Source organism: Gopherus evgoodei, chromosome 1, assembly GCF_007399415.2.
Source record: "Gopherus evgoodei ecotype Sinaloan lineage chromosome 1, rGopEvg1_v1.p, whole genome shotgun sequence".
Classification (NCBI taxonomy): Eukaryota; Metazoa; Chordata; order Testudines; family Testudinidae; genus Gopherus; species Gopherus evgoodei.
Window position 1 is genome coordinate 184,216,384 of NC_044322.1, and position 16,066 is coordinate 184,232,449.

The 16,066-nt window shown below is 40.9% G+C and overlaps 1 protein-coding gene across 9 annotated transcripts in view; it reads right to left on the reverse strand.

Annotated features, from left to right (window-relative positions):
- Window positions 1-5,201: 5,201 nt before the first annotated feature.
- The window catches only part of GBE1 (1,4-alpha-glucan branching enzyme 1), a 301,814-nt gene continuing 290,949 nt past the window's right edge, over window positions 5,202-16,066 (reverse strand). For all 9 annotated transcript variants that reach the window (XM_030580312.1, XM_030580342.1, XM_030580369.1 and 6 more), the window contains one exon: window positions 5,202-7,272. In XM_030580312.1, coding sequence (XP_030436172.1) covers window positions 7,216-7,272 — 57 coding nt within the window. In that variant the 3' untranslated portion in view covers window positions 5,202-7,215. The remainder of the gene's footprint in view (window positions 7,273-16,066) is intronic.

Genomic DNA, 16,066 nt, shown 5'->3' on the forward strand with positions numbered 1-16,066 from the left:
CTGGTGATCAGTATTTCCTTTGATTTTGGGGCATCTCCCAATATTATCTTGGCAAACAGACATGGCCACCTTAGGCCTGGTCTACAATATGAGTTTATGTCGAATTTAGCAGCGTTAAATCGAACTAACCCTGCACCCTTCCATACAATGAAGCCATTTTCGTCGACATAAAGGGCTCTTAAAATCGATTTCCGTACTCCTCCCCAATGAGGGGAATAGCACTGAAATCAGTATTGCCATTTCGAATTAAGGTTAGTGTGGCCGCAATTCAACGCTATTGGCCTCCGGGCGGTATCCCACAGTGCACCATTGTAACCGCTCTGGACAGCAATCTGAACTCGGATGCCCTGGCCAGGTAGACAGAAAAAGCCCCGCAAACTTTTGAATTTTATTTCCTGTTTGCCCAGCATGGAGTGCTGATCAGCACAAGTGACCATGCAGTCCCAGCATCAAAAAAGAGCTCCAGCATGGACCGTATGGGAGATACTGAATCTGATCTCTGTATGGGAGATGAATCTGTTCTATCAGAACTCCATTCCAATAGACAAAATGCCAAAACATTTGAAAAAATCTCCAAGGCCATGATGGACAGAGGCCACAACAGGGTCTCAACACAGTGCTGTGTGAAACTTAAGGAGCTGAGACAAGCGTACCAGAAAGCCAAAGAATGAAATGGACACTCACAGAGGGAGGGGTGACTGACGATTGTAGCTAACCCACAGTTCCCGCACTCTCCGAAAACCATTTGAATTCTGGGTTGAGCTCCCAGTGCCTGAAGGGTCAAAAACATTGTCATGGGTGGTTCAGGGTATATGTCGTCAGTTCCCCGCACCGCTCCCCAGCCCCTGTGAAAACAAAAGTAAAAAAATTGTTTCTTGCCTTTTTTCACTGTCATCGTATGTCTACTGGATGCTGCTGGCAGAGGTGGTGCTGCAGCGCTACACAGCAGCATCCCCTCGCCTTGCGTACGGCAGATGGTGCAGTATGACTGATATCCATCATCGTTGTCCTGTGGGTGCTCCTGGCTGGCCTTGGTGAGGTCAGTCAGGGGCACCTGGACAAAAATGGGAATGACTCCAGGTCATTCTCTTCTTTAAATTTTGTGTAATGGAGATTCAGTCCTGCCTGGAATACAATGCCAGCTGGAGACTTCTGCCTCAGGCTGCTCTCCCAGTTGGCAGCACCGCTTGGTCACGCCTACTCCTTGCTCCCATAGCTCACAATCAGATACGTAGACCTCTACATTTTGCTGCAAATAAAAAAAAAATTATGCTCCCATTTAGAACTGTCCTCCAACATACATATCCTGCGACAGTGTGTATTTTACCAGTGTCAACCAAAGGCCCACACACAAATGGAGATTCAGTCCTGCCTGTGCTTCTATCCTAGTGCTTATCACAGATTCCCATTTTCAGCTGAGCAAGTGCAGAATAGTGGTTCACTCTACTTTGCTGTAAGTCAACTGCCCTCCCTCCCCCCTTTGATCTCTGCTTGCAGAGGCAATAAAGTCAGTGTTGTTTCAAATTCATGCATTCTTTATTACTTCATCAAACATATGGGAGGATAACTGCCACGGTAGCCCAGGAGGGGCGGAGGAGGAGGAAAGCAATGGGTGGGGTTGTTGTAGGGGCACCCCCTAGAATGGCATGCAGCTCATTTCTGTGGGATGTCTGGGGCTCTGACCTGGAGCGCCCATTTGCCTCTCTAGTTCTTTAGTAGGCTTGCCTGATATTCTAGGCAGGACTGACTCTCCATTAGACAAAACTTAAAGAAGAGAATGACCTGGGAAGTCATTCCCATTTTTGTCCAGGTGCCCCCAACCGACCTCACCAAGGCTGGCCAGGAGCACCCATGACAGCAGTAGCTGGTACAGTATGACTGGTAACCGTCTTTGCTAACTTGCAAAGGCAAGGGGATGCTGCTGTGTAGTGCTGCAGTATCGCGTCTGTCAGCAGCATCCAGTAGACATATGGTGACAGTGAAAAAAGTCTGAACAGGCTCCATGGTTGCCATGCTATGGCATCTGTCTGGGCAATCCAGGGAAAAGGGAGCGAAATGATTGTCTGCCGTTGCTTTCACGGAGGGAGGATTGACTGATGACATTTACCCTAACCACCCGCAACAAATTTTTGGCCCCATCAGGCATTGGGATCTCAACCCAGAATTCCAATGGGTGGGGGAGACTGTGGGAACTATGGGAAAGCTACGGGATAGCTACCCATAGTGCAACGCTCCAGAAGTCGATGCTAGCCTTGGTACATGGACAGACACTGCCGAATTAATGTGCTTAGTGTGGCCGCATGCACTTGACTTTATATAATTGGTTGCCAAAATTCAAAATATGTAAATTTGGAGTAATCCCGTAGTGTAGACATACCCTTAGTTTGAGAAGGCAGTTGTCTAAGAGAGGTATATTAACTATTGGAACTTGCTCAGTCTCCAGAATAGCTTTGTAGATTGGTCTCAGCTTGGTTGACACTTTCCCAACATAGTACTTGAACACGACAGATTATTTATTTTGGCCCTTAATTTATCTGCCAGTATGAGAGGAGACAGATTTCTACTTACAGACCACATATTAAAGTTGTAGGTGACAGAGAAAAGGTTTCAGTTTCATTTGACAGTCTATGGTTCAGTTTCATTTTTATCTTCACGCAAGCAGCCATATTGTTCCAGTTTGTTTGATGCTAATAGAGATTCAAATATGGAACCTCAGTAAGATATTTTTACAAAGTCATTTTTCCTAGCATGCTTTAAGTAAAAAAAAATATAGTGGCACAGGTAGTGAGGTCTACAGTTAAGGTTGCTCAATCTTTCCATTATAAGCGCGTTTTCTAGCTGCTTATCACATTGATAACCTGAGGCAGGCACCTGGCATGGAAAACTTCAGCCTGAACAGTCAAAGGTTAAGATTTTTGGAGAATTTCAGCCAGAATTGTTCAGCCATTTTTGAGAATGAAATTAAGGAAAGACTCTGTTTGCCCATGTTAACAAATTACTGCAATTGTTTTGTTGTCAAGCTCTAGCACTGCTGGTTTTGGAGCAAGATCTTGAATTTGATATGGGAGGTTGCCTTAGTGTCAAGGATGTGTCTTTTGCCACCCCTGAAAAAAAATCACCCAAATGTGACCAAGTTATAAACCTTTGAAAATTCCGTTTGCACATGCTCAAGACAGACTTATTAGTATAGGGGCTAAATACCATCTGCATTGATCATGTTCCATCTCTTCAGAGCTTCTATGTGCTGAACAGACTGCAAGTTCTCTGCTCTCACAAAGCAACTGAGCACGCTCCATCCCAGGACTGCAGGGGGCCACTGTCATGACAGGTAGAGGAATTGAGAGCAGGAAGCCCATCTCTGCTGTGCTCTCAATGGTCTCCCTGCAGGTACCCAGGTAGCACAGAGAAAGATGGAACAGCCTATCTTGAATGCAGGACTGAGGAACAGATGAGATAAAGGGGGAAGAGATGCAGGACAGAGGGAGAAGGAATAGAAGCAAAGGGGGGACAGAAGACAAAGGAGGGATGAAAATAAGAACAAGGGGGGGGACATGAACAGAGAAAGGGGGAAAGATATGAGCTGAAGAGGATAAGGGTAGGGCTAAGGCTAGAAGAGTTTAACCACTAGAAAACACTCCCCCACAAAATCTTGAATTCAACCCTATAATCACAAGTCAACATTCGTTTGCTGTCTAGTGAGTTCCTCTGGAACTCACTGGCAAGTGTGTCACCACCTCCTTTAGTTGTTGGTCCAGACAGAAGATAACAGACTTCAACAGCTACTAGTTTCTCTGTTATTTTAAATGGTAGTGGACTATGCCATGGATCTAAACTTTCAAGACCTGCTGATGACAAATTGGGGATGGTGGTGGCGGGATCAATATGGTTTCACATGACTTTTTTTTATCATTTAAGTTTTAAAAACTTTAAAAAATACATTAAAAAACTAAATTAAATGAAGACTAAGAATGCAAAATCAAGCACTTGAAATTTGGTAAGTGCCAGAATTAAGGTTGCCTGCCTGTGCAACCTTAGTTTGACCCCTCTGTGAATATGCTTTATAATACAGTCCAACTATAGGATCACATACTATTTTTTCCTCCTGACTGCTGCCCCATTCAGTCTACAGGATGGATAGTACTCACTGAACAGATGTGTGTTCAATTTTTTTTTTAATTCTCAACATTTAATGTATGGCCCCCAAACCTATTGAATACAGAATTATTAATATCCTTATGGACTTTATTATGGTGGCCCCACTACAATATCTTAATGCTTTATAAACATTAATGGATATATCTTCATTGCACCTGTGTGAGGTGAGATTATTCTGATTTTTCACTGGGAAACTGAAGCACTGAGATTAAAGACAAAACTGTCAAATATATAAACTACTATTGCATGCCCATTCTGAGAAGCCTAGGGCCTGACTTTTATGAATACTTCGCATTAGATAGCACTTTATATATTCAGAGCACAGCTAACTTCGTCCTCAGCTGCAAGTGCTCATCACTTTTGCAAAATCATAGCTCAACTGTCACAAGCTGGATACCAAGAAAATGAGGAATGCAGTGGCCACTTGGTTTTAATGACTTGCCCAGCATCACATAGGAACTCTGTGGCCCAGGCAGGGACACAATCTAGTTCTCTAGGCTGACATTCTGTTGGTTCACTAGAACACATTACCTCACCCACTTTCTCTCTAACTACAAGAGACCATCCTTTCGCTTCCTGCATCCCTTCCTCATTCACTATACATCTTCCAATGTCTTAAAACCAAGAGGCAGGGGTCCCATAGACAGCAGCCTGCTTCATGACACAACCCTGATTCATCCTGTGCAACCAATGAGACAGGCATCCTATGGGGGAAAAAATAGTATGTGATGTCATTCAAGACTGTATTGTAATGCATACATACATGCCGGTCAAATAAGGTTGTACAGGCAACCTTAATTCTGGCATTTCCTACTTAAGTGCCTGACTTTTAAACCTTAATAGTCTTTTTATTGTTTTTAAATATCTTTTGTAAGTATTCAGTATGTAAAATGAACAACATATCATCCTTGAGCAGTAAACCAATAGATTCCTTCTGAGTGCTTGAGGGAAATTCCTGATTTCAAACCCTACCAGTAATATCTAGTGTTAGCCTCCAATATTAGACTATTATACATTTTTTATGAGTGAAGAAAACCACATATGCATTTATGTTTTACCTGTCTCAGTTTATTTGCATGTAATTTTACAGTTTCTACTTCACATCACACATTTATTGCTTCTCTTGCACAATAGTTTGACAAGGGCAATTGCCTTGCATTACATTTTGGAACGCTGAAACATGTGCCAGTAAAATCTACAGGATATATCAGAAGATCAATTTAAAGTAAATATAGCAGATAATTACATTGCTTTTATTTCACTACAAAGTTTACAACTTTGGAAACAATAATTGGTTCCAGTTATTAAAACACTTCACTGTACTTTTTTAAGCATAAGTGTACGGGAATGCATTTATAGCTTATTAATGCACAATGAATTAAGGAGGGAAAGGAGCTGTGACATTACATAGCACTGTTGCGCATGGTATTTGTCTTTCACATATCTGTTGCACAGAATACAGTAAGAGTTGGGATGTTCATGAACCCCTTTTAATTTGAAATCATCAAAAGACTGGTTTCCCATCACGTTACATTATGCTGTCCCACTCATTCGTTTGTTTTTTTGAAATATATTTCCAAGTTAAAGTTCTAGTAAGTGTAATAAAACACATGCAAGGTTTTTGTCAGTGTGGGCATAAATGTTCGGCCATTTAGAAGACAAAGCTTACATAGAAGATGACTGATGCATAGAACTATGAATTAACAAAACCCGTTGTGGACATTTTCTCTGTTGAAAATTTCTGAATTAGAAAACTTGGAACTGTAAATCAAAATAGATTGTAAAGCAAAATAAAACCTCATTTTGGAGCATATACAAATATGTAGGTCAACATGTTTTTAAATTAGTGTAGCAAAATAAAGCATGTGTCTTTAAATCTGTATTACCTTTTCAGAGTTAAAATGAATACACTGCGGATACAATTTGAATATACAGAATCTTATTCTTTACTATGCTGGATTTCTTGTAAAGAATTCATTTAGACAACAATTTCAGCCAGCTCTCTAAACCATTTACTAGCTTGAACATATCAAAAAGCTTGGTTTGAATAACATATCTATATTTCTAATACTGTTTCTTCCTTGGTAAGCAAAATATTTTTTAAATTATAAAAATGCAAGATCAACATTACAAGTGCTCCAAGTTTAATGGCAGCTTTAGGAAGCAGTGAAACCAGTGGCTACAGGGTCCTTAGATTTATGAGAGAGTATGTAAAATAATAAATGTTCTTTTTAAAATGTTCTCACTTATTGTACCATTTCAGTAAATGTAACAGTACTTAGCTCTCACAGATCACTTATCATCCCAGAATGCTTTCTAAAGGTAGGCAAGTATCATGAGCCCCATTTTTCAGATACAGAACCTGAGGAACACAGAGTGAAATGACTTGCCCAAGATCACAGAACAGATAAGTGGCAGGGACCCATGACTAGAACCCAAGTGACATGTATCCCACTTTATCCACTAGCTTTGAAGATTTTACTGTGAAATTTTCATTAAATAAAAATGGCAGAGGACAATATTCTTGATTGGAAAAACTGCACATCCTAGAAGTATCTTGGAATTTGCTGCAGAATGCGATCCCTCACACCCAGAAGGCTGCCTTTTGTCAGATTATTTATGTTTGACTTCAATATGCTGTTTTGCTCTTTATCCTAACAGGAGACAATGATCTGTAATGAATATTTGAATTCAATACCAAAATGATAAAAAAGGTTTCAAAGAAATTGCTGAAATCAGAGCAAGAACACTTTCGGTACAACATTGTTCCTGATAAGACACTGGGAATGACAGTTTAATTGAGAATGCCAGCTGCTCTGAAATGTTTTAAAATGTAATGCTGTAACATCACAAATGCAAAGATGCATTCTTCTTTCATATATTGTCTCCTTGAATTAGATTTTAGCAACTTGAGAGCACTATAATTATATGTAAATATTAATCCTACATTTCAATGACCTAGTTTCAAAAAGCAGCCATAGTGTTAATTCTGTGATGTTGAGTGCTGGTACAATATTTCTTCTCCACGTTTTGGTTCTGCAGTGATGGTTATGTAGTTCTTCAGTTCGGGATATCCATATTCTGGAGTACAATCGCCACTCTGCTTGGAATGTACGCCTAATAAAAGAACAACAACAGAACATGAATCACAATGGACATGATTTTTCATTGGGGCTGTATAAATCACTACATAAACAGGCATTTGAGAGTGAAACATTTTAGGTCATTAAAAAACTTACAAAACATTTTTGAAATGTGTAATTAATATGAATCAGATGTAAAGTGTAATTATTGATTGCCCACTCTCCCATGTCAGAATCATGCAAGGCAATCTTAATCATACCCTCACTGCAGGATTTTTCCTCTTACTTATGATCAGTCATAGGGTGATATTTTTATGCAATTACCACTAGAGGGCTCCATTTGATTTACAATTGCCGATTTAAGAAATTTGAGGACATCTAGGTCGATAGACTGCAGAGTTATAAATTACAAACTCTTACCACAGCATTTGAACAGTATTGTGTTGTGAATTAAAGCTGCTCCAAGGTCTATGATGTCATTTCACACAGGTAAATACAAGAAATATAACACAGCAATGCATTTTTACCATTCTGACATCTATGGAACGTAAGTATCTGACAGAACAAAATGTTGAACATAGAAATTGATTCCAATTGATCACTGCTAAATTCTGATTTTCTAGTCAAATTATGTTTTTATTTAACCTTTGGATTATGATAAACAACTTGAATTATTTAAAAAGATTTCTCAAAGATGAAAAAGAATGTGTGACATTTATATTTATTCCTTCTAAGCACAGATTAGATTCACAATGGAAAAAACATCTTGACTTGTACTGCTTACCAAATATTTTGCTGTGTGGCACTCTAACCATTGACAAATACAGCTGTTCATATATGCGGAACAACTCATTAAAAATGAAAGTATAAAAAGTAACACATGATTGAGGGTTATTGGTTTCAGTTTGACAACGCCCTTGTTTAAACCATCTTTCTTTCCCTTGGCATTCTTAAAATTCTGCTATTTTCAGCCATGTTATCTCCAAGTTAGAGGTTGATTGACAGTATTGAAAAGCTTTCATAGTTTGCAACTGGAATGAAAGGCGTAAAAGAAAACAGCTTTAGGAAAAAAAGAGAGGAAAAAAAGAACAACTGATCTTCATCGAACCAGATTGTAGCATGTCCAATGCATCTCAACTGTCACTAGTAAACACAGTGATATTCCCTAAGGTTTCATTGATAAATAACTCCTACATATCTGTTCACGAGAAGAGGAAATACCAAATAAAGTTGGTTAAGGCAACTAGCTCACAGAATAAGGTTTGGAAGTTACGGATTTACAGAGAAATTCATTATGTAGATTTAAATCAGAGAGAGAGAGTTTCCAATTTCTTTTTCAATAAAAATGATTCCACAGATGTGAAAAGTTACTGCGGTTACAACTACAAAAATGAAGTTTGACAAAGGGAATAATGATTGCTCTGGTTGGTGTCCAAGTTAAGAACACGCCATTAAAAATATTATGGGCCATGTGTTCAGCTGAAGTAACTGGCAAAGCTCTGCTGACGTCAATGGAATTATGTCACTTAACTCCAGTTGAGGAGCTAGCCCAATGTGACACCACTGTTTTTTCTTACAAACCAGAATTTTAAACGTTTTCAAAATCAGTTTTCGTAGTTGGGAAATGTGCCATATTTAGAGAGTTTGGGACCAAGTCTTCCATTTATTCCCAGAAGAGCTGCAGCTCAATAAGCCCTACTGTACCTCAATTCCACCCTGCCCATATGCCTGACTCCTGTCTTACAGGAACTATTTTTAGTTACAGTCTCCATGATTTTTCACAATTCAGCCTCTTTCCTGAATCAAAGCAGTGACAAATATGTGGGCACCTATTCACTGAAAACTACCATCACACCAATGGATTTCACACAGGTTATGTAGCACCCATTAGGTGGTTAATAAAATGTTAAAGAGCAGTAAAACAGTTGAAAGTAACTATGACAAACATGAATATAGATTAAGATTCCTTACAGTTCTACAGTAGAAGTTATTCAGAAGACTTTTCCCCCTCCAAACTGGTATACATAGGTATTTGAGAGCTCTCATAAGAATTATAAGTGAAATTATGCTATTCCAGACACTACTGTATGGCAACTGCTGGTACACGCTGACTTTTTAATGGCTACCATATTACACACACTATAATGAAACCTAAAGGATGACTGACGTCCTGAAGCCATGGGTTTAAAATTCAGTGACATTGCTCTTATAGCAATCAATTTCTGAGTGAAATATTTATCAGCCTGACAAAAACTCAATGTGTCCAGCCAGGTGGAAGTCATAATGTTCAACTAATACAGATATATAGAAACCCGACAATACAATTACAACTATTTGATGGCTACAAAACTCTTGTAGGATCAAACACCTTCCAGATGAGTTACACAATAAAAGCCAACAAGAGAAGAGCTGGTTAGCAAAAAAAAATATAAAGGAAACAGTTTCTAATGTGGGTTTGCAACCAATGAGCCTGAGTTATGTAATGTCAGTGGGCATTTAGCATAGAGTTTAGTGCAGATTGTGCTCAGTGCAGGGGTGAGGAGGGAAAAGGAAAAAGATGGGTTTGCCGAAGTCACCCTTTCACACCACTAACTGCCTCCAGTGCAAGTATGTGCAACCACTTAGATTTTCTAACTTACCCTTGCTAGAATGATTCCCTAGTGATCATTTTGCCTATTGTGGATTAATATATTACGTTTCAACTATCCCCTTTCTAGCCTTTACCACATATTCTATGCCTGAGCAGGGATATGGATACAGTAATGCTATTCTTTATGCCACTGGAGGGTTCCCCAGTGCCAGGGAAATCCTCAGGCATCCCTTTAGGGCATGATAATAGTGACTTGGCAAAACTTTGGTGATGTAAAATGATTTTACAGGGGGCTGTAACAGAGATGTGAATCAGGCCCTATATCTTCAGAAAACGCATGTTTGTTAACTATCTTCAAACTCTCCTAGGTAACCAGTATAAAAACTATGCATTTAAACAAAATATTTTTAGGGACGGAATCTTCCTTTCGCTCTTTAAAATTTGGAATAGTTTGATTAGATACAATGGTGATGAGGATTGTATAAGAACCTAATTAGAATAGAATAATCTAATGTTGATTAAACCCACTCTTGCTACACAGGGCCTAATTAGTTACTACCTAGTATCAAACCTTCCATTCCTGGGCAAACTCAAAAGAGAAGCTAGACAAAGGCCATGAACAAGTTCATTTAACTAATGACAATATCTTAGACCCTGCACAATCTGGAGTCAGGGAAGAATCATGGGCTAGAAATAGCATTAGTGGCTCTGCTGGATGATTTCCTATTGTTGATGGATGGAGAACAGACAACCAGTCTCATCCTCATGGACCTCTCTGTAGCATTTGACATTACTAATCATGAGATACTACAGACTTTCCTGAAGGAGGTTGCAAGTGGGAATGCACTAAACTGAGTCATTCCCAGACCTGGATAAATTCTCTCTGGTGCTATTCAACATCCACGTGCAGCCACTGGTAAAACTGGTGGGACATCACAAACACAATATGCAGACGATATACAGCTGTATATTCTTTATTGTTTATGATAACATCACTCTCACCAAGATGACCCAGTGCTTGGATGAAATTAGCATATGGATGAAGAGCTGGTTGAAGCTAAACTAAAGCAAGACAGAGGTTATGCTTGTTGGAAGAATGTGACAAGGTAACCCCCATAACGGATGCCTGAAAATGTGGAAATGGCAGAGGTGCTTAATCACTTCTTTGTTTCGGTTTTCACCAAGAAGGCTGGTGATGATTGGTCGCCTAACATAGTGAATGCCAGTGAAAATGAGGTACGATCAGAGGCTAAAATAAGGAAAGAGTAAGTTAAAAATTATGTAAACAAGTTAGATGTCTTCAAGTCACCAGGCCCTGATGAAATGCATGCTAGAATATTCAAGGAGCTGACTGAGGAAATATCTGAGCCATTAGCAATTATCTTTGAAAAGTCATGGAAGACGGGAGAGATTTCAAAAGACTGGAAAAAGGCAAACATAGTGCCAATGTATAAAATGGGATATAAGGACAACCCGTGAAATTACAGACCAGTCAGCTTAACTTCTGTACCCAGGAAGATAATGGAGCAAATAATTAGGCAATCAATTTCCAAACATCTAGAAGATGATAACGTGCTAAATAACAGTCAACATGGATTTGTCAAGAACAAAAATTGTGTCAAACCAACCTGATACCTTTCTTTGACAGTGTAATAAGCCTTGTGGATCAGGGGAAGTGGTAGACATGGTATACCTTGACTTTAGTAAAGCTTTTTAGTCTCACATGATCTTCTCATAAACAAAATAGTAGGGAAATGCAAGCTAGAAGGAGCTACTGTAAGGTGAGAGTATAACTGGTTGGAAAACCATTCCCAGTGTGTAGTTATCGGTGATTCACAGTCATGCTGGAAGAGCATAGTGAGTGGAGGCCCGCAGGGATCAGTTCTGGATCCGTTTCTCCTCAGTATCTTCAGAGAGAGTACACTTATTAAGTTTGTGGATGATACCAAGCTGGGAGGGGTTGCAACTGGTTTGGAGGATAGGATTATAATGCAAAATGATCTAGACAAACTGGAGAAATGGTCTGAAGTAAATAGGATGAAATTCAGTAAGGACAAATGCAAAGTACTCCACTTCGGAAGGAACACTCAATTGCACAAATACAAAATGGGAAATGACTGCTAGGAATGAGTATGACAGAAAGGGATCTGGGGGTCATAGTGGGCCACAAGCTAAATATGAGTCAATAGTGTAGCACTGTTGCAAAAAAAAGCAAACATCATTCTGGGATGTATTAGCAGGAGTGTTGTAAGCAAGACACAAGCAGTAATTCTTCCACTCTACTCCTTGTTAATTTGGCCTAAACTGGAGTATTGTGTCTAGTTCTGGGCACCACTTTTCAGGAAAGACTGACAAATTGAAGTCAGTCCAGAGAAGAGCAACAAAAGTTATTGAAGGTCTAGAAAACATGACCTATGAAGGAAGATTGAAAAAAATTGGGTTTGTTTAGTCTGGAAAAGAGACGATTGAAAGGGGCCACGATAATGGTTTTCAAGTACATAAAAGATTGTTACAAAGAGGAGGGAGAAAACTTGTCTTTCTTAACCACTGAGAATAGGACAAGAAGCTTAAATTGCAGCAAAGGAGGTTTAGGTTGGACATTAGGAAAAAATTCCTGTCAGGGTGGTTAAACACTGGAATAAATTGCTCAGGGAGGTTGTAGTATCTCCATCATTGGAGATTTTTAGGAGCAGGTTAGACAAACACCTGTCAGGGATGGTCTAGATGAGGAGTAGGCAAACTTTTTGGCCCAAGGGCCATATCTGGGTATGGAAATTGTATGGCAGACCATGAATGCTCGTCAAATTGGGGGTGGGCCTGGGATGAGGGAGGGGTGAGGGCTCTGCACTGGGACTAGAAATGAGGAGTTCAGGGTGTGGGAGGGGGCTCCAAGCTGTGGCAGGAGGTTGGGGTACAGATGGGGGGGTGCTGGCTTCAGCTAGGGGTGCGGCCTTTGGGGTGGTGCTGGGGATGAGTGGTTTGGGGTGCAGGAGAGTGCTCTGGGCTGAGATCGAGGGATTCAGAGGGTGGGAGCAGGATCAGGGCTGGGGCAGGGTGTTGGAGCGCGGGAGGTGGTCAAGGGTGCAGGGTCTGGGTAGCGCTTACCTCAAGCAGCTCCCGGAAGCAGCGGCATGTCCCCCTCTGTTTCCTAAACAGAGGTGAGGCCGAGCAGCTTTCTGCGCTGCCCCAGGCGCTGCCCCTGCAGCTCCCATTGGCTGTGGTTCCTAGCCAATGGGAGCTGCGGGGTGGTGCTTGAGGTGGTGGCAGTGTGCGAAGCCCCCTGGCTGCTCCTACATGTAGGAGCTGGAGAGGATCATGCCGCTCCTTCCAGGAGCCACATGGAGCCATGGCACGCGCAGAGCGGGGAACTCCCCTCTTCCCAAGCAGGAACTCGAGAGCTGGATTAAAACATCTGATGGATGTGGCCCATGGGACGTAGTTTGCCCATCCCTGGTCTAGATAATACTTGGTTCTGCTATGAGTGCAGAAGACTGGACAAGATGACCTCTCAAGGTCCCTTCCAGTCCTATGATCTATGATCTTTTGCAGTAGGTCACAGCATGACAAATATGCCTGCCTCAGTTTCCCCTCAACCATAGAAGGAGCACAGTCTTTCTCAATGTCTAATTCAAAAACTTGCCTTTAAGCATAATTTATTCCTGTACTTGTTCAATAGGCCACAGAAGCCTCATGATAAAACCCTTCTCCCCAAATTGCAATGTACAACAGGTTCACAGCTGTTTGCAATGACCACTTCCAGGACAACATTTCCAACTCATCCTTCTGAGAGTCCATCTCCAGTCTGGTCCCAGACTCACTCTCTCCCCTTGTTCCAGGGTTCCACTATCTAGACCATTCACCCAATTCGTTCTCAGATTAGCTTTGCTTATTTTCCATAGCTTTTCCCTGGTAGCTCTAAGTCAAGTCTCCTGTGACAGAACTCCCTGTAGTGTTCCATCAAACCAACCTCCCTGTCTGAGAGTCCTAAGCCTGCTACTGTGATCCACCCTTCAGCATAAACCCTCTTGTTTTGGGCTGGTTCTTCCTAGGAGTCTCTGTACAAGCTCTCTGTTAGTTTGGCAGGTGTTCCCAAGTCTGGCCAGTCCTCCTTATTAACTAATTGCTCTTCCCAATGGCTCTCTTTCCAGCTTGCTGCAGCTGCTCCTATTTCTCCCCAAGTCTCTCCTTTCCTCCTCAGGCAGCTTGCACCTGCCCCTTTTCTGGCTGATCCATCTGTCTCAGTCTCCCCCTCATTTATATGGCCCAGGTGCCTTCTTATGGAAGGCAGCTAATCAATCACAGGTGCATTGGAACCTGCTGTCTCTTGAAGGAGCCAATCACACTGTGACACAGAGGGGAACACTTTGCACTGTGGATGCAACCTCTCAATCTCCTCAGGCTGAAGACACATTTCCACAGTGACTGAACTGTAACAGTAGAATACGGACTATGAAACAGGGCTGTCAACCTTGACTAGACCTAGTGGGACAATGAGGGTTATCAGATAAAGCCATTGATTTAACAACCCTCTGCCAGCAGTCCCACTTCTCAGAGCTGAAGCATGGAAAATCCCAGAGTAGGAAGAAAAAACAGAAAAGGTGTTCCAGTGATTTTGAAAGAGACATGCTCTCTGTGTCACAAAGCCATACAACCAACAAAGCACAAGACACACTGGAGGAGTGGGCATGAAAGGTTTACCTTTCTCCCAGGACACTGGCCAAACCAACCAAGAACTCTCAGGAGGTGTGAGGACTCTAAGGTTTGTGTGGGGGTATTGTGTACAGGCTTTTTATTTTCACTTGATCTAAATTTCTCCTATGCTAAGAGTAAAGTGCATCTGTGTGTTTAAGAAGTTCCCTTGCAAAGTCTGTCTTCCTTAACTGTAATCCAGAGTGCCCACAAAGACAGAGCTCTGAGGATAGCATGCATAAGCTACTGGAAGGCTTGCAGGCGTTCAGCACCAGTCTCAAGGCCAAGGACAGTTGAACTGCAGGCTCCCATATCAGGAATCTGCACCCCGGCAACGTCCCTGCAACAATATCTGGATGCTGATCAGAATCACTTGACTTGAAAGCACAGGGGATCCAAAGAGTGGGTCCAATACAGCTGCTTTCACTGTCCCACAAGGGGTGGGGGAAGGGGGCAGCCAGGGTTGTAATATCAAAATACAGGGCACCACTGATTGATGCCACTAATGATGTAAATTTGATTTTTTTTAATGCCTTCCAAGACATGTTGTCCACTCCTAATTTAAAACCCTTTAAAAAATCTAAATAATACACAAAATGCATTAATGTACTAAAAATAATGAAGCAATCAAGATGGATGAATGACTTATGCAAAATACAATTCTATGTTTAACTCTTGTTCTATGTCCCCTTCCTTTTCTTTTATTACTAACACTTGATGTCCTATGCAATTTAAACTGGAAGCTCTTTTGCAGAGGACCAGGTCTTTATTTCTCTTTGTATGGTCCCATGCCCACTTTTAGGAGTTCAAAAACATAAATTTGCATGCGCACACACACTATTTCCTAAAATGTGGTGTTTACGGTTTTTCATTTTCAATTTTCATCTTCTTAAGGGCACTATAAGTATCAAAATATTTTAGCTGCGAATTGCCAACCTAGACTGTGTGCAAGAGACAGCAGAAGGTTATATGTAAACAATGATAGTTTGACAAATGCATGCATCTCTTACACTCTGTAGGATTTATATTCCTTTATTCAAAATACATGTACTTGTAATTTCTTATGAAGAACAGGAATGTTATTCAAATTTTTAATAGAGCATATAGACTAAACCATCAAGATCACTTTAGAAGCATCTAGCAGATGCTGTGTCTTAAGTGGTACAAGACACAAAGAAGGATATTCTGGCCAAAGTATCAGACGTACTTTAGCATAAGAGCATTATCAGGTGTTACTTTGAATAATTTACATTTGCTGATGTCAAAAATATTTTAAACAGTGTTAAATGTGTCCTCATTAGGGCTGAGCAAACCCTGCAGTATCCAGTTTGTGTTTCCAAGAACTAAGCTTTGCAAGATACATTTGAGTGGACTTGTAATACCCAAACTTCCAAGCAAACAAGTTTCCTAGCAACTGTGCACTAAGGCCTATCTTGTGCTCTCTCCTCACTTTGTTTGTTTAGGAATCCACTGCTGTAGGAAAGAGAACATCTTCCCTCCTCTACCCTTTGTCGCAGTAGGAGAAAGTACTTTGAAGACCTTAGGGACT